The sequence below is a fragment of the Stylophora pistillata genome, chromosome 5 (genome assembly GCF_964205215.1).
Source record: "Stylophora pistillata chromosome 5, jaStyPist1.2, whole genome shotgun sequence".
NCBI classification, from domain to species: domain Eukaryota; kingdom Metazoa; phylum Cnidaria; class Anthozoa; order Scleractinia; family Pocilloporidae; genus Stylophora; species Stylophora pistillata.
The window spans coordinates 5,317,268-5,337,425 of NC_142523.1; the positions used below are offsets into that span (position 1 = coordinate 5,317,268).

The window sequence follows — 20,158 nt, forward strand, 5'->3', positions numbered from 1 at the left end:
GAAATCACACGAAATGCCGAAAGATTATTGAGTAGGAAAATTAGGTCTAGTGTTAAGCGAGTGAGATACAAATAAAGATCAGTTGTGTACACTTGTGACCTTCTTAACAATAATAAAACCACCAGACGCCGCATTTTCGGTTCCAGGACTTCCACTCGGTGGTCGCGTATTTAACATGGAGGCCACATAAACAAAGCTTGAATAACGCACATTTTATCGCTATTTAATATAAGAAACCGACCGTACTTTAAACATACTTAACGTAGATAACATGTTTTATTAGGAAGGGTAAAAAACTTATAAACTGACTGGGTGCGAGTAATTCAAGCTGGGTGCGAATCGACCGAATACGAAACGTCCGTGGGTACGAAACGACTGGAAAGTAATCAGTCCCCTTTCTAACGTTTTCACGTTTTTTTTTCTTGCAGGAAATTCTATTCTCGAAACAATTGTCAAGATCCCAGGCGTATTTTTCCCGCTGAAGGCGAGCTGTGTGTGGCCAAGTACTCCAAAGACGATAAATGGTACAGAGCGCGTATCACAGGTGTGCGGGAGGACGAACTGCAGGTAAAATTAGAATGAAAGAAGGAATTCTTAAAATTGAGAGATGTAAAGAAGCAAGCGAAAGATCTTTATTTAACGCCTGGTTGGGTGGGGGGGGGGTACCTCAACCTCCATTAGACTCTGTAATATTCCTATCCCACCCTAAATTGTAGTTAATTGGTAGTCAATTTTCTATAGTCCCCCCTTTATACTCTGTTGACGACGACCGATCCCCTTCGTTCCCCCTCAAAACCATGTGATCCCCATAAATCCCACGACCCCCTCCCCCAGCGGTAAATAATGACTGATCCTCTCTTGCTTAGAGACAGACAGCACCTGGTTCAACAGTGTTTTGATTCAGACCGTAACCAAATTGTATCTTAATGGGAACCAATTCGAAACTAGGTAATAACTTGGCAATGGGCAGCTAAATCTTCAAAAACAACTCGCTCTATTAGATAGTGACGGCAATACCATTTACATGAAAACACCCAGATTACAAAGCTTAAAAAAAAGATTTACTGAGTTATTACGGGAGGAAAAGGAATTTATCTCAATACAGGTTGTCGTTACACTTTGACGCCGATTGAACCCTAAGAGTGACTAGCATCTAATTTCTCCTGACCCCCTTCCCCCATGTTCCTCAACTCCTTGAACCCTAAGAGTGACTAGCATCTAATTTCTCCTGACCCCCTCCCCCCATGTTCCTCAACTCCTTAAACCCTAAGAGTGACCAGCATCTAATTTCTCCTTACAATATCACCCCTGAATCACACATTAAGGGCAGGAGAATAAAGGAAATGATCACCAGCTAAAGAAGCTCTTGATTGTTCAACAAATTCTCCTTGTCAACACCTCAAGGAAATGTATAGAGAACAGTATGGAGAATTTGCATACTGATGTTAGGGTGGAAAGGGTTAGCGGCTAACAGTTGAGCGAGCTAAACTTTAAGTGGTTAATTAGTTAAACGAACTGGCAGAAAACTACACAAATCATTTTTTGTTGTGTTGTTCGATTTTTAACCGCAAAAGCGAACGAAGAAAATTAAATCTACTCTTCCTAATTTCTCTAATCGCAATATGTCAATTGTGCTTTCGAAAACATTCCTCAGCACCCATCCGGCTCACATGCAATAGCTTTAAGCATTATACAATAGTCTTCCGTAGAGATCTATTTCAAAAACGTTAGAGACGCTAAGCCAACGTGAAACGTGAAATGTGAAACGCGAAAAGTGGAACGTGAAACGAGTACATTCACACGTTGTACCGTAAAGCCTTACCTTCAACGAAAAATCTAGATCAAAGTGTTCGTTCGAACAGCCTGCGGTGTAGTGCATGCCAATAATCACCCCAATGTCTTTTGGTATTGTGAGATATTCAGCTACTCGTTGCGCAGATGAGTAAAGAAGCACCATTATCATAGTCTATAGCTGGCGGTGGCCGTGGGCATTATAAAGTGGATCCTGCGTTCTGCTCAGGTTAATTTCTCCTTCAGGGGGCTGATATGCTGGCTGGGAGCCTGCTGTCGGCTGATAAATTCCGCGGCTGAAATATTGAATATTTGGATACTAGAAATTTCAATGTGAAAGTGGGTGCTGGCGTCATAGCTTGAAGGAAATACTGATAATACGATTTGAAATAAACGGAATTGTTAGCTTCAGCAAGCGATCCACATTTTGAAACTGTGATTGCAAACTTTTCTTTCGCCTCAGCGGGCAAATGTAACTCAATGGTCGAATTAGTTACCTCAACGGGTAGAGATTTTGACTCGACGATCTAAGTCAACGCCTCAGCGGGCGAAGAATATTGTAAATGATTTGCCTGTGGTACCGAAGTCGCTTTCGACGCAAAGTAGGTTAGCTTCACGCATTCCTCTCTTCTCTCGAGACCAGCCGAAGCTGCAGTCGATGGTTTACTCCGAATGAAAGTAATTTTGCCTAACACTTCACTGCTACTGAATGCACCGAGAAAAAAAAAATTATCTCCGTGAAGTAGGACATGATCGATATCTTGGCATCTCCATTCGCGAATCGGTGTTTTAAAGCATTTGAAATTGGCAGGGTATGACCCCCTTGATTAACAGATTGTTCAACCTATGAAACTTTGTGTTTAATTTGTGGTAGACAGTGACACTGGATTACCTTCCTTTCACGGGCATTTTAATTGTTTGCCGGCTTAGAGGCTCTATTCTTTCTAGAGTAAAGGTTTCAAAGAACCGACGCTTAGCCACTTTCCGAGCGCGAGATTCAAAACATTCGTTGACGACCAGATGTTGACAATATCACAATTCTCGGGGTGGGGTAAGGGAAATGTCGCTCAGAACAACGACAATTTTTCCGGGGGTACGGAAGGGAAACTTTGTTACATGAAGCGCGGGCTGTAGAAGTTATTTCTTTCTTCGCGCAAACCGGGGAATTTCAACGTTCAGAAGCACGCTAAAAGAGCTAGGGTTTGTATTTTTTAAATACAAATGGAAAAGCTGAAAATAACTACAGGCAAAACCCAGCAATCGGAAAAGAACCTCAAAAGGGGAAGCCAATTAATAAGCCTCTTTTTCTGGAAATTGTAACAGGGTTCTTGGGGAATTTAGTTACGAAACACTTTCAGTGCATTAGTTCCACTAGAGTATATATAACTTCCAACGCTTTCGTGGTCAGTTGTGTATTGTTTTCTCGTCTCTGTCTCTTAATCGTCAAAAAATAAGTTACCGGCCTAAAACATGTTTTGAGCGCAGCTGAGCGTCTTTGAAATTCGCGCTTAATTGACACCACCTTTTCTTGTTGTCATGCTAATGGAGTAAATGGTTATAGAGACGCGTGCACTTGACAACGACCATTTCGCTATTGTCACTTGACAACGAACATTTCGCTCGTGTCATGATCAGAAGAGATCGTCGAAAAAAAGTTTTCTTGAAAATGTTTTACAAGTTTAAGACAGAGAAGGCGCGGTTTCTTCATGTTCAGCTTCTCTGCAACTAACGCAGCCAAGATCTGCTGTAAGGCTGGAGTTCCTTGGTGGCCTGTCCTAAACACTTGTTTTAGGCGCTCGTTTGTATCCGTTTCATCCACTTAGCTATCGTACTCCTTTCCATGGCCACGCCAGCGGACGAGGTACTCAACGCGACCGTGAGCGTCCGTACGCTTATCGAGCACTTTCGATACTTCATAAAACTTACTCATGTTTCTTAGCTCTTTACTCGATCAGAGATTGTCAAAAGTTTGATTATGACTTGTCATGGAGATAAGACATTGAATCAATCGCTCCAAGTTTTTTTCCAATATTTTTACTCTTAACATCGCTGAGCTTTGAGATGAGTTTCTCTCAGCCCTTAGGATACGTTCAAATAAGCTGTAGTTTTAGATTACGCCGTATCTCCGGCTGTTGTGTGCAAGATTACAAGCCTTCTTTCATGGAAATGCCGAATCGTGCGAGCGGCCATATTGGAACCTGCCTTCAAAGAAAGAGCTTCAAATCGCTCTTAACATCGCTGAGCTTTGAGATGGGTTTCTCTCAGCCCTAAGGATATGTTCAGATAAGCTCTGGTTTTGAATTATGGCGTATTTCCAGCTATTGTGTGCGAGATTACAAGCCTTCCATTAGGGAAGTGCCGAATCGTGCGAGCGGCCATATTGGAAACTGCCTTCAAAGAAAGTTCTTCAAATCACAGCTCGCATATTCTGCTAACTGTACACCTTCTTTTAATCCCTGCGCTCTCGTGGTATCTCGAAGTGGTTACGTCGATTTTTTGCTAGGCCCGGCCAAGGTAATAAACTCCTCAAAAATAGGAATACCAAAGAAACTAAAGCCGGTCCAACATGAAGATCGCTCATCTCAATGTTAGATCCTTAAAATCGAGGGAATATTTTCAACTTGTTGAAGATACCATTATTCAAAATGGACTTTACATCTTTACCATTTCCGAAACATGGCTTGCTACTTCGGTCACCGATCAAAGTATTGAGATCCCTGGCTATCAAGTCTTCAGGCAAGATCGTGGGCCTCTTAAATCAGGTGGTGGGTTGTGTACCTATGTTAAAGCCAGCCCAAAAGCATCAGTATTGAATGAATTATCCTCTGTTTCTACTGATGGGTTTCAACAACTTTGGCTAAAAGTACAATGTAGAGCTTATAAATCGCTTTTGGTTTGTAACGTTTACCGACCGCCAAATTTATGAGCTAAAACCAGCTTCGACTACGTAGCCGAAAGTTTTGTGGATTCTCTGCTAGTGAACCTTGCTATCGTCAGACTTGGTGACCTCAACTGCAATCTCCTGCACACCTGCCCTGATACAAACCAACTCCTAGATTTTATTGCTACCTTTAATCTGACACAGCTGGTCAAGAAACCAACAAGAATTACAGATGCATCTTCGTCTCATATTGATGAGATTATGATTACAGACAATTCCACTGTCAGTGGATTTTTACCCTGCCGCAACAACACCACCACCAGCAACATGGAAACATGATGAGTGCCCTGATGATTTTCAGTTTCATGCTGTCTCAGAACAAGAGGTTGGAAAGGTTATCAAGGGCTTATCTTCGAATAAAGCACCCAGCCATGATAAAATCACTGTCCGTGTCCTTAAGGACAGTTTGCCGGCCATATTATCATATTATATTATATTATTATATTATATTATCAGTTATTACAAGCATTATGAATAATGAATAATTCATTTAGTACCTCAACATTTCCTAAAGCATGGAAAATGGCCGAGGTCGTTCCTGTGTTAAAGTCAGGTTGTTTTAAAGATCCTTGTAACAACCGGCCTATCTCATTATTGCCTATGAATAATGAATAATTCATTTAGTACCTCTACATTTCCTAAAGCATGGAAAATGGCCGAGGTCGTTCCTGTGTTAAAGTCAGGTTGTTTTAAAGATCCTTGTAACAACCGGCCTATCTCATTATTGCCTATGAATAATGAATAATTCATTTAGTACCTCTACATTTCCTAAAGCATGGAAAATGGCCGAGGTCGTTCCTGTGTTAAAGTCAGGTTGTTTTAAAGATCCTTGTAACAACCGGCCTATCTCATTATTGCCTATGAATAATGAATAATTCATTTAGTACCTCTACATTTCCTAAAGCATGGAAAATGGCCGAGGTCGTTCCTGTGTTAAAGTCAGGTTGTTTTAAAGATCCTTGTAACAACCGGCCTATCTCATTATTGCCTATGAATAATGAATAATTCATTTAGTACCTCTACATTTCCTAAAGCATGGAAAATGGCCGAGGTCGTTCCTGTGTTAAAGTCAGGTTGTTTTAAAGATCCTTGTAACAACCGGCCTATCTCATTATTGCCTACACTATCCAAGGTGTCTGAGAAGCTAGCTCATCGTCAGTTCGTGGACTATATAACCACCACCGTCGTTAGCTCCGACGAAGGGCTAACGCTCGAAACGTCAGCTTTTGTAATCGTTACGGTGGCCAATTTACCATTTCAACTTTGTTGATATATCCAAATTATTATATAACCACCAGTAAGAAGCTATCTGAGCACCAGAGCGGTAATCGTCAATTTCATTCTACAGAAACTGCTCTCCTACATGAAACGGATGATTTTCTTATGTCCATCGCGGATAAGAGCGAAGTCTCTGCTCTTGTTTCTTGGATATGCCTAAGGCATTTGACAGTATCCGACACGATATTTTGTTTCAGAAACTACAACAAATAGGTATCACTTTATCTAGCCTGGGGTGGTTACACAGTTACCTGTCTGGTCCTAACCAAAGAGTACGGATTATGGACGCTGTTTCAGCCTCTCTCCCTCTAAAATATGGAGTTCCACAAGGTTCTATATTGTGACCTGTGCTATTTACCATCTACGTAAATGATCTCCTGGCTGTTCCAGCCCATTGTAAGTCTACATGTTACGTTGACGACAGCAAACTATACGTTTCTTTTCGCTCAGCAGACATAAGCTGCGCATTCCGCCTTTTGAGAAATCTGTAGATGGTGCTGCCAAAATTCTCTACCAGTTAATCCGGAGAAAACCAGAGTCTTACTTGTGGGAGTGCCGCAGTTACCGCGTAAATTGCCTCCAGTGACTATCTCCCTTTCAGGAAAGGATACAACACCAGTTCTTGTGGCAAAAGGACCTTGGTGTCTTCATCGATCAGTCCTTAACTTACAACGATCATGTTGCAAAAACTACCTCTGTCTATTTAAATTAATACAGATTAGAAGGATAAAACACCTTTTGGACAGAAAGTCTCCTATATTGTTGGTGAACGCTTTCGTTTTTAGCAAACTATTCTATTGCTCAACTATATGGGTTAACACTTCTCAGGGCAACGTAAAGAAACTCCAACTAGTACAGAATTTTGCTGCGCGTATCGTGTTAGGTCTTAGGAAATATGACCGCATCTCAGAAGGCAAAAGATCCCTTAACTGGCTTACTGTTAAGGATAGACTCTTTCTTAACGATGCTGTAATGGTATTTAAACGTCTTTACAATAGCGGATCCAGGGGGAGGATCCGGGGGGTCCGGACCCCCCCCCCTATCAAACCTGACGCCTACAACTTTGAGACAGGATCGTATATCACTTTTAACTGGCTGATTTTTTTTAATGAATCCAAATAAACGGTAAGCGGCCAAGGAATTATAACGTGCAACCGCGACTGGTGGGAGGGGGTGTGGGGGAGAAGTAATTTGCCTCAAAGAATCCAACAATCCTTTCTGAACCAAAGTTTTGACCCCCCCCCCCCCCAATCAAAAATTCCTGGATCCGCCCCTGCTTAATGATTTAGTTCCAAAATATCTGACCAATATATTTGTACCTCGTTATCATATTCACACTAGGACTACGCGATCACGCAATCTTTTACACATCCCTCGTTGTCGTCCGTCATATGGACAACTTTCATTCGCATATCGTGGATGCAAATTTTGGAACTGTATTTATAACATAACCAAAGTAAAGCGCGCGCTCTGATTGGTCAATTTAGCGTCTCCCCATTTGCCTATGGGTGTACGCTGCTGACGTGAGCAAATGCAAAGACTATTTTTCCGCGCACGCTTGTTTTTTTCTGGTCACGTAAGATTTGTTAAATAAAATGGAACTCTTTAGCTACAATTTATCAATGTTATGTTATAAAACAAATGGTAAACACCACAGCGTACACTATTGAGTTATGGATGCACTTGGGAGGTTTGCTAAACACTCAAGAAGCTGGAGTCGCTCTCGGCTATCGCCTCGCGCGACTCTTACACTTCTTTCGTGCTTAGCAACCTCCCGCGTGCATCCATAACTCAATAGTGTACGCTGTGGTGTTTACCATTTGTTAATTCTAACGACTTGAAAGCTGCGGACAGTGTAAATAGCTTCAAGCGTCGTTTAGCGCAGAAGCTATTGAGGGGAGAGCATTTAAATTTATATTGAGTGAACTTAATTTTTAAAGTAATTTCTAAGTTCATTGTAACCGAAAAGCCCAAGTTAGGAGCTACAATACACGCTATGCAAAACGAGCATTCTTCTGTAGGGATTGGTAACGAGTTTGCACCAAAACGCGGTCGGTCAGCCTTGCAGAAGTGTGACTATACAGAAGTTTTAGAGAGATGTGAGTTGTTGGTAACTGTTTTCGACTAAAATATGAAAAATTCTACGCTTACAAAGCGGATATTCTGGGTTCCTCACTTGATGGAAGAGACCCAAGTAATTTAAAAGTAGATGAGTTAAAATTCTGGCTCAAATGCAGAGGAGATCCAGCAAAGGGCTTGAAGACGAAGGCGCAACTTGTTAAGCGGTAGGTTCACGATTCTTTCATTCTTAGTGACAGCCAAGTTACGCATTTTAATGCTAAAAAGAATTAAGTACGGCTTGAAATTTCTTTATCAATCCAAAAAGTCATAAAACTGTTTCTGAAGTCGCCATTAAATGCTTGATAAGTATTGAGTTGTAGTCCCCATCTTCGGAGCTTCGCCGTCATGTGGATTGCTCACTAAAATCTCTGTACAGAGAATCGATTATTTATAATAGTGAAATGTTGACTTTTTAAGAGGTAAAAATGGTATATTGATGATTTATTGGAAAACTTTATTCGATATTACAATGTAAATCAAAGTTTTATTTGGGAGTAGCAAGGACCAGTAGCCATAGCAACCCTCTTATTTGCTTTTGTTCGCGATCTTATCAGAATGTTTCTTCTTTCTTTCTATAGGGTAGAAGAGTATGTAAGAACTGGAAAAGATCAAAACATTATCAAACAAAGTCTGAAGTGATTCTTGTCGTTCTGAGTCGAGCTCAGCCATTAGTAACTTGTTTGCTTTGGCTAATCGTTCTGACTTCAGTCGATGATCCTGAAGTTGAGATTTCTAGTGCATTCATTTTTTCTTTAAGTTTAGCATTCCCTGCTTGTGCTTCTATAAGTTTTTCTTCTATTGTCGATTTGCATACAATATCTACAGGTTCAGCGATTGAATCGGCGTTTGTAGGTTCATCTTGGACAGATGTTGTTACTGTTTGGCGTTTCGTAGGCGATTTTCTATTCTTTGGCGATGCCATGTGCCACGAGAATTTCGATGGGACGCTACTAGGCTTCATTGTTATAATACCATTCAATGACTTTTTCATGTCAGTTTTCTTGAAATGACGGGAGCACACTTTAGTCCGACGAGTTCAAAATATTTTCCGGGATCTCTTCGAATCGCATGGATCCATTTCTTTCGCAAAACTGCATTCTTCGGGAAGTTAAAGAATGAAACTTTCTCCCCATCTGAATTGCGATGGGCCTTAAAGTACAATGAGGAACACAGCAGTGTGTAGGCATTTACAAAGGCAAAACATCGATAAGGATTTCGAGAAAATCCTTGCTAAAAAAGCGTACAACGAAATGGCGATGGCTGACCGACCTCGTTTTGGTGCAAACTCGTTACCAATCCCTACAAAAGAATGCTCGTCTTGCATAACGTATATGTATGTACTTGTGTTTACTAGGCTCTTATATGCAAGTATCATTGAGCGCGCGCGAGGTAGGATGTCGTCACGAAAAAAAATAACGGTTTGCGCAAGCAATTCCAAACCACTCGCACTATTTTTTTTTTTTTTTTTTTTTTTTTTTTTTCACTCACCTAATCGACCATTTTCATAAATGGCTGCCGGATTAATATTCTTTTGTTTAAGTTTAAATTAGCCTTTCTGGCCTCGTTCTCCAGTACAAAATTCAAAAGAATACATTATCTCAAGCGAGGCCAGAAAGGCTAATTTAAATTTAAACAAAAGAATATTAATCCGGCAGCCATTTATGAAAGTGGTCAATGCGACGATGAAGATTTTTGTTTGAGAATTTTTGGCCAACCGGAGAATAAAATCACTGAAACAGAAAAAGGCATATTAAACTGAGATAAGGCGTAGCAGCCGCCCGTTCTCATCGCTTCCATCTACTCGGCGCCGCTTCCGCTAAAACATGAGCTAAACCATAAACTTACAAGGATATAATACAACAAGCTGTATTCTAAGTATTAAATATTTTGACAAAAGTTTATTCAGAACAGTTGACGTACTCTTGAAATTTACTGACCCACCCCCTGTTGGTTTGTCTTTATTTTCCAAAGTAGGCTACCGTTGGGAAAAAATGTCATCAGTGACAATTTGCCGACTGAATCCGATTTTACTCGAGTATAATTTCGCGAAACCCAACGGAGAAATCCCTAAGGCAAAAAGGCAACAAAAGGTTCATCGTGTTAAAGTTTAATGAACCTAGTACACTATTTTGTTTGGCCTCTTAATTCCTTTATCAGTTTTACGGACACATCTGTTAGAAACATGCCGTGTCTACTTATTGCTTTGATCCTCTTTTCAATTACGTACAAATCATCCTCAGCAACTAAACCTTCCCTTTCTGCGAAGTGGGATTTCCTGCAACTTGAGGAGGCGGATATTGAGGGCTTGATAACCGATGTCCGCTACAAGGGCATTCTCGACAAATATCGACTCAAAAATGAACACAGAGATTACCCCAACGAAGAGTACAGCAGCTTTTCAAGAACGGCATCAGGGAAGATAGAAGAGAATTTGTCGAAACAGAGTATCCGTACCAATTTTGCAAGGGCAACAGAAATTCCTGTGCGCTTACACGTTAACGCAGAAAGCGAGAAAGCACATAACCTCCACATCATAACCAAAGGCCCCGAAAGAGGTGCCGTTTGCCTGGATGGAAGCCCTCCTGGATTTTATTTTCGCAGAGGAAGTGGTTCGGAAAAATCGAAGTGGATTATATATTTTCAGGGGGGCGGATGGTGCTACCGTGTCGAGAGTTGTTTTAAAAGGAGTAAGACAGCGCTTGGCTCGTCCAAATTATTCCGGAAAACTATTCTCCTGGAGGGACTCCTTTCCAACCACGCTAAATTCAACCCCAATTTTTACAACTGGAACTCGATCTTTGTGGCATACTGCGATGGTGGGTCTTTCACTGGAAATCGCGATAAGCCATTAAAATTTGAAAAGAAACTGCTCTGTTTCCGAGGTCACCGAATACTTGATGCTCTCTTAGACGAGTTGCTCCGTAGAGGTCTCGACAGTGCTTCCGACATAATAGTCGGTGGAAGATCGGCTGGAGCCCTTACTGCCATCACACACGCCGACTATATCGGGTCGCGTTTACGACGCGCGACAAACGCATCTTTTGGGGTGCTACCTGATGCGGGTTTTGTATTGGATGAACGCGCGTTGAATGGCTCTGCAATGGCGCGACTTATGTTTCAGCAGCTGTACTCTTTGCATAATGCTTCTACGAGTTTAAATCGAGCTTGCCTTCGCGCACAAGGGTCACATCAAAAATGGCGCTGTTATTTTCCCCAATACTCTATTCCTTTCCTCACTTCCGAGATGTTTTTAGGGAACCCCTTGTACGATATATGGCAACTATTTTATTATTCTGAAATGCGTTGCGTCTTTGATGTAAAGAGTTGCAACTCGACCGAAATGCAATTTATTATGGAGTTTCGAAATAAGACACTTAATGCTTTGAAAAACGTTTTGGCCTCCAAAACGACCTCACTCTTCGCAAATGCTTGTCTTTCTCACACACAGTGCGTCATGAACGATTACTGGACGCATATTGCGATAGATAACATCTCACTAGAGCAGGCATTTTTCAACTGGTTTCGTGAACGGGATCCAAAGAAAGTTTTGATCGACCGCTCCCCCTATTGGGGTAACCCTACTTGTCCTAAGAATTATCATTGGTAAAAAATATATGTGGCATTAATAGTGTTTGTTAGTAGGGACCTTAAAGGGGAACTGAAGTATAAAATTAAATCATTTTTAAATTGCAGGTTATAGTTCAAATATCAATGTTTGAACGTTTTTTCAGTCTTTGGGCTCAACTTCGCCTCGAAAAAATAGTTTTAATGTTACTTCCCACCTACACGGGTGTCATTCGGGAAAAAATTCGTACGCACGCTAGTTTAGAGAAAACCCTAACAGACTATACATCAGAAGTAAGCTTAATAAATGCAGTTTACGATAAAAATATTATTTAGACGTTATTTTCATGTAGAGAGTGTCAGGAGCCAGTAAGGCGTGAAACGACCGAGGGTCCTTCTATTGAATTTATCAGGTATCGGATACCGCAGCACGAGCAAAATGGCTCCACAGTCTTATTCACGAGGCATATATCAACAAAAGTGGGTGAGGCTTTTCTGATATTCTGATTGGTTCTTTAGATATCCGCATCTAAAGTTGGAGCAACGTAAACTATGCGAAACGTGTTTTGGCCTCGTAGTACGGCGGCTCAGAAAAGCGATGTCAGCGGTTGTTTTAGTTCGCTCCTACGTCACCGGTGAAGAAGAAAGATAATAGCCCCGTAGTCTTCCTACAGAACTTTGGTATGGTTATAGAGTTATCGAAGTTGCGTGGCTTGTAATGGGGATTAACTACGAAAATGAAGTAGTAGTTGTTTCCTACCAAAAAAAATAAGAACCAGAAATAACTACCTATTTCATGTCGTAATGGATGTGGAAATAGTTTTCATTGTTTGAACTTCTTATTAAATTATAAAGCTCTTACCGGTAACTAATTGTTTTACTGCAAGTACCGTCTCGCAGCACCAAACGTAGCGACGACAAATTTTAAGCGAAATTTTGTTTGCAGTTACTAAAATACATCGAAATTAAAATCTGTTACTTAAAGTTATCATATTTTTTTCGCATATATACGTTGAATTTGAAATTTTCACTGAAAAGAAAAGGAAAATTTCTTCGAGAATTGGAAACACAAAATGGTGTATTTACGAGAGGGTTGGCGAATGTTTTTGTTGTCGATAACTTATTAGGATTGAGAAGGCATTTCAATCTCACAATTAATCATTGTTTTAAATCCAGGATTTTTTTACCTCAATTTAAATCAAACTCTGCGAGCTTAAAGCCTGAATATTGGCCACTCGCATCAGGAAATTTGTTGCGTATGGCTTTCACAACGCACGCTGGACTCGTTCTCCTATTCCTCAGCCCCAGGACACCGTGGACCCATGCCAGGCGCCGCGTTCAATAAAATAAAGGAAAACACACATGAATAAAAGGAAAGAAACGAAAGTATCGACGGTAATACGAAGGTATAAGAAGTTACTGCAAAGCGTTGGTAAATAAAATAGGCATGAAGGACTTTTGTAAAAGAAAAAAAATTGAAAATAACGCGTTCTCAATGGGGTCCGGGATAGGATAACAGCGTGCGTTGTGAATACCGATAAGTGCCGTACACAGCACATCAGTATCGAGGCAAACAATCCTGAATTTGGAGTGCTCAGTCATACAAGGAACTCCTGTTGGGAGAGGAAATACAAAATGTGGTAAGCCACGGGTGTAAAAGTCTGACTCTCAAACTTGTTACACTGAACTAATGAAAATGAAGTAAACAAGAGAAGCTACACCGAGTAACACAGTGAATACAGTAATGACTTACCGAGTTGTTTCACTGAAATCATGAAAATAAAGTACTTACGGTAAACACTACTTGCGCTTCAATACGAAAAAATAAATATTCAATCGGACACATACCTGATTCATCAAACTTCCGATTCAACTCCTCAAGTTCTTGACAACAAAAGCATTCGTGGACCGTGCGCATAGCTATGCAATGACCACCGCCAAAACTGACACCATTCTGCGTTTCCAATCCTCGAAGAAGAATCGATCTGAGGTTCTGCCTCCATTTCGTCTGAGCCTACTGGTTCTTCACCAGGATCGTACGTCGGCTTTAACTAAAAAGGCTGCACACCTCTCATATTTGCGAAATGGAGGGCGAAATGCTCTTAGCTTTGTACCTTGATAGGGGGCCTTCTCAAGTTGGTTCCAGACCACTGATGTAATAAATGACCGCTGCTAATCATTTTGAGCCGGCGGTCTTACAGCCGCAAAAGCGGGAAAAAGAAAACTTCAAATCGAGTTTCCTCGTAAAAAACATGAAGAGAACGAAAATGAATATCGACACTTTATCTTACTTCTCTAAAGTTAACTCGAAATGAATGCAAAAAAAAAATATATCAATTTTAGGCTTCAGTTCCCCAAGCAGATCAGAACGGCGAATTTAACTAGTGCGAGGCGTGACAAAAGATTTTCACTGGAAGTAAAGATTGCGTCGGTTCCAGTCCCCGCTTTCACAGGCAACAAACTGGCATCGAAAAGAATCGTGATTCTGACATCGTGCATTTTGACACAGAAGGTCACCGCCTTTAGCCTAGAATTAAGCGCAGTTGTTAATTATGTTTTGTCAGAGCAAGTATGTAACTCAAAATAAGGAAGTCATTCTTTATCAAAAGTAGATATATATTTTGAACTTGTTTCGTGTTTCTTTTGTTGAAAAGCATACTTAAAGAAAAAGTATCATGATTTGCAAAAACGAGCATAATTTTGAGCATAATTTGGAAAAAAAGCCGAGCAATGCGAGTAGCCTAATATGCTACTTTTACAGCACAATCTCCAAGGACCTAGTGGTCGACAAGTCTCGAACTTTCCTTTTCTCTTGAACAAAAGCTCATCTTTCAAACCGGCAGTCTAAATCCCACAGGGATCAACGAACGCTTTTCATTCCACTAATTTATTCATGTTTTTCTCGTTGCCATGCTCCCACCAATAACGTAGCTCCATTTTCTGCCTTTAAAAGCACACACAACCCACAATTCCTCTATTCGCTCCGACGAAGGGCTAACGCTCGAAACGTCAGCTTTTGTAATCATTACGGTGGCTGATTTACCATTTCAACTTTGTTGATATATCCATATTATTTCCTTTTCTCTACTTTCGTTTCTTTGCACAGATTTCTATGCACTTTGCATTTTTTCCCTGCATATTTTGCGTCACAATTGGTCTTTCTAACGTTTCTTTTAAAATTGTGCGCGAGAAATTGGCACACGGCTTGCGCATGCCTGACTGCTGTGTTGTGTACGGCAAATAGTAATTTCGCTTATCGCTGAGATGAGCTCAGGTAAATTGGGCAACTTCGCTCCAAACAGTAGCTTACTACTTCAATTGAATTCTGGCCGTGTAATTTTTACCTTGTTTCATAAGGGACCAGTTATTAATTATCGCCCAGGGGAGGGAGGGTTTTGGAGAAGAGCACATCGTTTCCAGGGGGAGTGGAGAGGAGATCAGTCATCGCTAACAGATTGTTAAGGGTGGACTCTAGAAAATTGAGTGAGTCTTTTATCCCATTCGTCACTTATTCCCCCCTCCCTTTTCTCTCCTTTATGAGCCTGGCTACGCAAGCTACGGTTTTTTATAATGTCAATTTTTCTTGTTGTATTCGTAGAATGTAGAAAACAGACATTTAAAGGTAATCAATTTCATCAGAACAAGCTCAGTAGTCACACACTTAAAAATTCTGTGTTGTATTATGATAAGGGAAATTACCTTCTTCGAGTTATCGCTACCCGGCCCACAGGAATAAAAATGCAAAGAAGAGGCGAGGGTATAAAAGCTCCAGACAGGGGCTTGTTAGAGAGTGGGGATCTTAGAGTAAGAGCGAGGGGAGGGAACTGGGTGTCTAACAATAGCGCTCACGTCTGTTGTGTTCGAAGTTTATTAGACGTTGGTACCCCGATATTAAATTATTAACATGATGCAAGTTACAACCTGTTAAATTGTATCCCTTTTTTTAACTTCTCCTTTATTGCTTGTGTCATTGTTCTCCCGACCTTTCTTAAATGGCGTTACCTGTTTTTTTTTAGCTGGTACCCCACCGATTTGCCTTCTGACTTTTTCTGCGTGTGTCACTGAATCGTCTGAAGAAAAGATGCCCATGTTTTACTGTTACTTTTCGTTAGTGCTATACATTCTTGTTCACAAATTATCCTCAGAAATGGTCCCTCTGCCTCCCATGAACTGGGATCTTCAGCAATTTGCGGAGGGCAATTTTGAGGGCATTGTAACCAATTCCTGTAACGATGGCTATGACGACAAAGATGGAATCGACAGAGGTGACATCGACGCACAATTCACGAACTTATCAGGAAATACAGCCAAAGTGGAAAAAAACTTGCCCGAAGAGAAATTTCCTCCAAGTGTTGTCAAGGCAACGAACTTGGATGATACAACAAGTGATAATTTTCATCAGCTTCATTTGATATTGGAAGGTCCCCGAAAGGGCGCCGTTTGCCTCGACGGTTCCCCTCCTGGATTGTACCAGCGTAGGGGAAGCGGCTCGGGAAAATCGAAGTGGATAATATTTTTCCAGGGGGGTGCTTGGTGTCATGATGCTGAAACGTGCTATCAACGAAGTGGCACGGCGCTTGGTTCTTCTCGATGCTTCGGCAAGTTCCTTCCCAAAGTAGAAGGACTGCTTTCCAATGAAGCTAATTACAACCCCGACTTCTATAACTGGACGTCAGTGTTTTTGCCGTACTGTGATGGCGCGTCGTTCTCTGGAAATCGCGCTAAACCATTGAAATTTAAAAACAAACTCCTTTATTTTCGAGGTCACCGAATAATGGATGCTCTACTAGAGGAGTTGCTTCAAAGAGGCATCGGAAATGCTTCGGAAATAATATTGGCTGGTAGATCGGCTGGAGCCCTATCTGCTATCATACACGCCGATTACATCCGATCTCGTTTACGACGCGTGACGCAGGTATCCTTTCGGGTACTTTCAGACGCTGGGTTTTTCTTGGACGAACCGTCGTTGAATGGCTCTATAATAGCTCGATCAGTCTTTCAACAGATGTATTCTTTACATAATTCTTCAACAGGTTTAAATCAAGCTTGTCTCCGTGCGCAAAAGCGTCAGTATAAATGGCGCTGTCTCTTTCCGCAATATTCTCTACCGTTTCTTTCCTCGCCTATCTTTCTTGTGAACTCTTTGAACGATCTTTGGCAATTAGCTATTTTCTCAAACATCCCGTGCGTTGTCAAAGTGGAGACTTGTAACTCAAAAGAGTTGCGTTTCCTTGTGAAGTTTCGCAAGAGAACTTTGTATGCTCTGCGTTCGATTTTTGACTCTAAGAGGACAGCAGTTTTTGCAGATGCGTGCTTAGCTCACACGCAATGCGCCATGAACGATTATTGGACGCAAGTTGAAGTAGGAAATATTACGATCGCGCAAGCTTTTTCCGACTGGTATCGTGGAAGGGAACAAGACAGATTTATGATCGACCGCTCTTCCTATGCATCTAACCCAACCTGCCCTAAGCGTTATCATTGGCGATAGATTTAACAAAGAAAACGGTATTCGTTATCACTTTGGGCTAAATGTTGTTGAGTCTGCAACAAATGACGAATAATTTTAACGAATAAGTTGTCAATAACAGTACAGAGCACGCTAAACCACTGTCGATTTGTTTTTACCACAAATGACGAATAATTTTAACGAATAAGTCGTCAATAACAGTACAGAGTACGCTAAACCACTGTCGATTTGTTTTTACCACAAATGACGAATGATTTAATCGAATAAGTTGTCAATAACAGTACAGAGCACGCTAAACCACTGTCGATTTGTTTTTACCACAATATCGACGTAAAACAAAACAATTCTGTCGGTGCGTGACACTTGAAAAATGAAGACTTTTTTTATGTAACCTGTTGGCCCCAAAGAGTTACTAGAATCTTATTTCTCAGGAAATAAAGAAAATGATTACCAGCTGAAGAAGGTCTTGATATCGTTGAACAAATTCTTCTTGTCCGCACCTTGTGGAATAGAGAGAACAATGTGGTGAATGTGCGTACTGATGCGAAAGTGTAAAGGGCTGATATTCACAAACCGTGGCTTAGCGTACTAAGTCTAACGGGTGCTTTGTTTTAGGTTGCTACTATCACTTTACTAGTGACAAATAACTCTCTTTACTAGTTGGACACCCGCTAAAATTTTATCTTTTGTCGCTGCATGCGATTGTGACAGCTTCTCGGCAGGTTCCCATGTTAAGGCCTCCTCGAGCGTGTCATTGTATTTTTTTTAATAATTTGGTCACTGTTAGCTGAGAAATGGAGTGTTTTGTCTACTGCTTTCTGTTGAGTCTTCTTTCCTTAAACTGCATAGAAATCTCGTATGCCATATCTTCCCATCCATCGGTGAAAGATTATCGGTATTTTGCAGCGGGAAATTCTGATGATTTACCCACGGATTCTTGTAGGAATAAAGAACGAGAAATTGACGGGAAACGTAACGAGATCGCGAGACGAGACGGCAAGAAGAAAGAAGTATTCGCAGCTCTTGAAAAACTTTTTCCGTCCAAAGAAAAGGAACCAGTCGAGAGACCTTATGAACTACATCTACTAACAAACGCCTCTAACAAAGGAGCAGTTTGTCTCGACGGTTCCCCTCCTGGAATTTACTTTAGGAATGGAACCGGGTCAGATAGATCGAAGTGGATAGTGTTTTTTCAGGGGGGTGCTTGGTGCCATGATGCCGAAACGTGCTCTGAGCGAAGTAGCACAGCGCTTGGTTCCTCTAAATGTTATCGCCGTTATTTATCAGACGTACAAGGACTGCTCTCGAGCCAAACGAGGAACAACCCAGATTTTTATAAGTGGACTGGGGTTTATGTTCCTTATTGTGACGGATCATCGTTCACTGGAAATCGTGACAAACCCTTCAGATTCAAAGACAAGCTACTTTATTTCCGAGGTCGACGAATACTCGATGCAGTCTTACGAGAGTTGCACCGATGGGATATCGATAAGGCTACGGAGATCATATTGACTGGTTCGTCAGCCGGTGCAGTATCTGCGATCATACATGCCGATTATATCCGAAGGAGGCTTCGACGCGAGACGAAAGCCTCCTTCCGTGTTCTCGCCGATGCAGGTGTTTTCCTTGACGAGCCGTCACTGAATGGAACTGAAACAATGCGATCTATTTTTCGCCAGACATACAAATTACATAATTCATCCTCGGGATTAAATCAAGATTGTATACGCACGCAGAAGCGTAAACAAAAATGGCGTTGTTTTTTCGCACAGTACTCTCTTCCCTACGTCAGATCTCGTTTATTTGTAGTCAACGCTTTGTACGATTCATGGCAACTAGCCATCGTATCTGGTGTTCCTTGTGTCTTTGATATTAAAAATTGTAATTCTGAAGAATATTCTTATATTATGAATTTTGGAAAAAAGACTAAGCTGGCTTTGCGTTCGATATTCGACTCTAAAAGCAAAGGAGTTTTGGCGGACTCTTGCTTTATTCATAATCAGTGTACTCAGAACCAACCTTGGATGAACATTCAAGTGCGCCACGTTACAATCAACAAGGCGTTCCTTAGCTGGTACCGCGGAAACCTGGAGAACAGATGTCGTGTTGATGGTTATTATCCTTGGAATCCAACCTGTTAGTGTTACGATTAAAATGCAGATGAGACAATTTTGTTTCTTTTTTAGTCTCACAAAGCATGAATAAACTGTCTTTTTCTTTTTAAAAATTCCAATTTTGCCCTTTCTTCGTGTTTTCTTAATATCCCGTGATCCCGTCAACTACGACGAAGAAAGCGAAAGTTAGCACGTTACATTGCATTCAAAAACTGATTAAATCCAAGGCGAGCCTTACGCGCATAGTCATTTCGGTCTCTGCAGCAGCAAGAGACCTGCAGTATATCTGCTTCTCCTGACCAAGGTTTTAGTCTCGCGCTGGTTTCTCACATTGTTTGCTGGTATTGCTTTCCAATGCATACACTGCTCCTGGTTTGAGAGTAGCTCAGTAGGAGGTAAATTTCTTTCCCTCTAACACAGCGAGGGCCCCATCCCGAACCTTTCGATCGGAATTCCAGTTATCTACTGGAATACCGCACCATGTATTTGTTCTTCTTGTCCAAACTGCGTCTCCCTCATGGCTGAAGGTGTGAAAAACAAACTGGTCCCTAGGTTTTTTCTCAGACTGTGGCGTTATTACTTAGCCTTAAAAAGCACTAAACCCTATACTGTGGGATGATAATCCACGAGAATGAGTTATAAAATGTTAAATGCCAGCTTTTACTATAAGTCGCGAGTGAAATTACTGGTGACGAAGAAATTTTCAATTTTTGTTCTGTTATACTCCTCCCTGATTGGTCCACAAAACTCACAAAACTCTCTAAAGCAATCAGATGCAAAGCTAAAAGTAACCGCTTCCTGGTCACCAACGTTTTTCCGCGCTTTAGGTAGTTTACTTGTTCGTTGGCTCCTCGTGACATTTTCTTCTCTTCTGATTGG

At 41.2% G+C, this 20,158-nt stretch overlaps 4 protein-coding genes across 5 annotated transcripts in view; all 4 read left to right on the top strand.

Annotated features, from left to right (window-relative positions):
• LOC111331556 (uncharacterized) overlaps positions 1-20,158 on the top strand; it is a 42,753-nt gene that overhangs the window by 19,920 nt on the left and 2,675 nt on the right. For both annotated transcript variants that reach the window (XM_088760799.1, XM_088760800.1), the window contains exon 21: positions 429-567. In XM_088760799.1, coding sequence (XP_088616925.1) covers positions 429-567 — 139 coding nt within the window. The remainder of the gene's footprint in view (positions 1-428; positions 568-20,158) is intronic.
• LOC148729971 (uncharacterized) lies at positions 430-18,044 on the top strand. The gene is made up of 2 exons (XM_088760801.1): positions 430-567; positions 15,712-18,044. Exons 1-2 carry the CDS (start codon positions 522-524, stop codon positions 17,184-17,186), a joined length of 1,521 nt encoding a protein of 506 aa, XP_088616927.1. The 5' UTR covers positions 430-521; the 3' UTR covers positions 17,187-18,044.
• On the top strand, positions 10,243-12,031 carry LOC148729972 (uncharacterized). Its single transcript, XM_088760802.1, has one exon. The coding sequence runs from the start codon at positions 10,314-10,316 to the stop codon at positions 11,736-11,738; it is 1,425 nt and encodes a 474-aa protein (XP_088616928.1). The 5' UTR covers positions 10,243-10,313; the 3' UTR covers positions 11,739-12,031.
• LOC111331569 (uncharacterized) lies at positions 17,960-19,398 on the top strand. Its single transcript, XM_022936701.2, has one exon. The coding sequence runs from the start codon at positions 17,960-17,962 to the stop codon at positions 19,304-19,306; it is 1,347 nt and encodes a 448-aa protein (XP_022792436.1). The 3' UTR covers positions 19,307-19,398.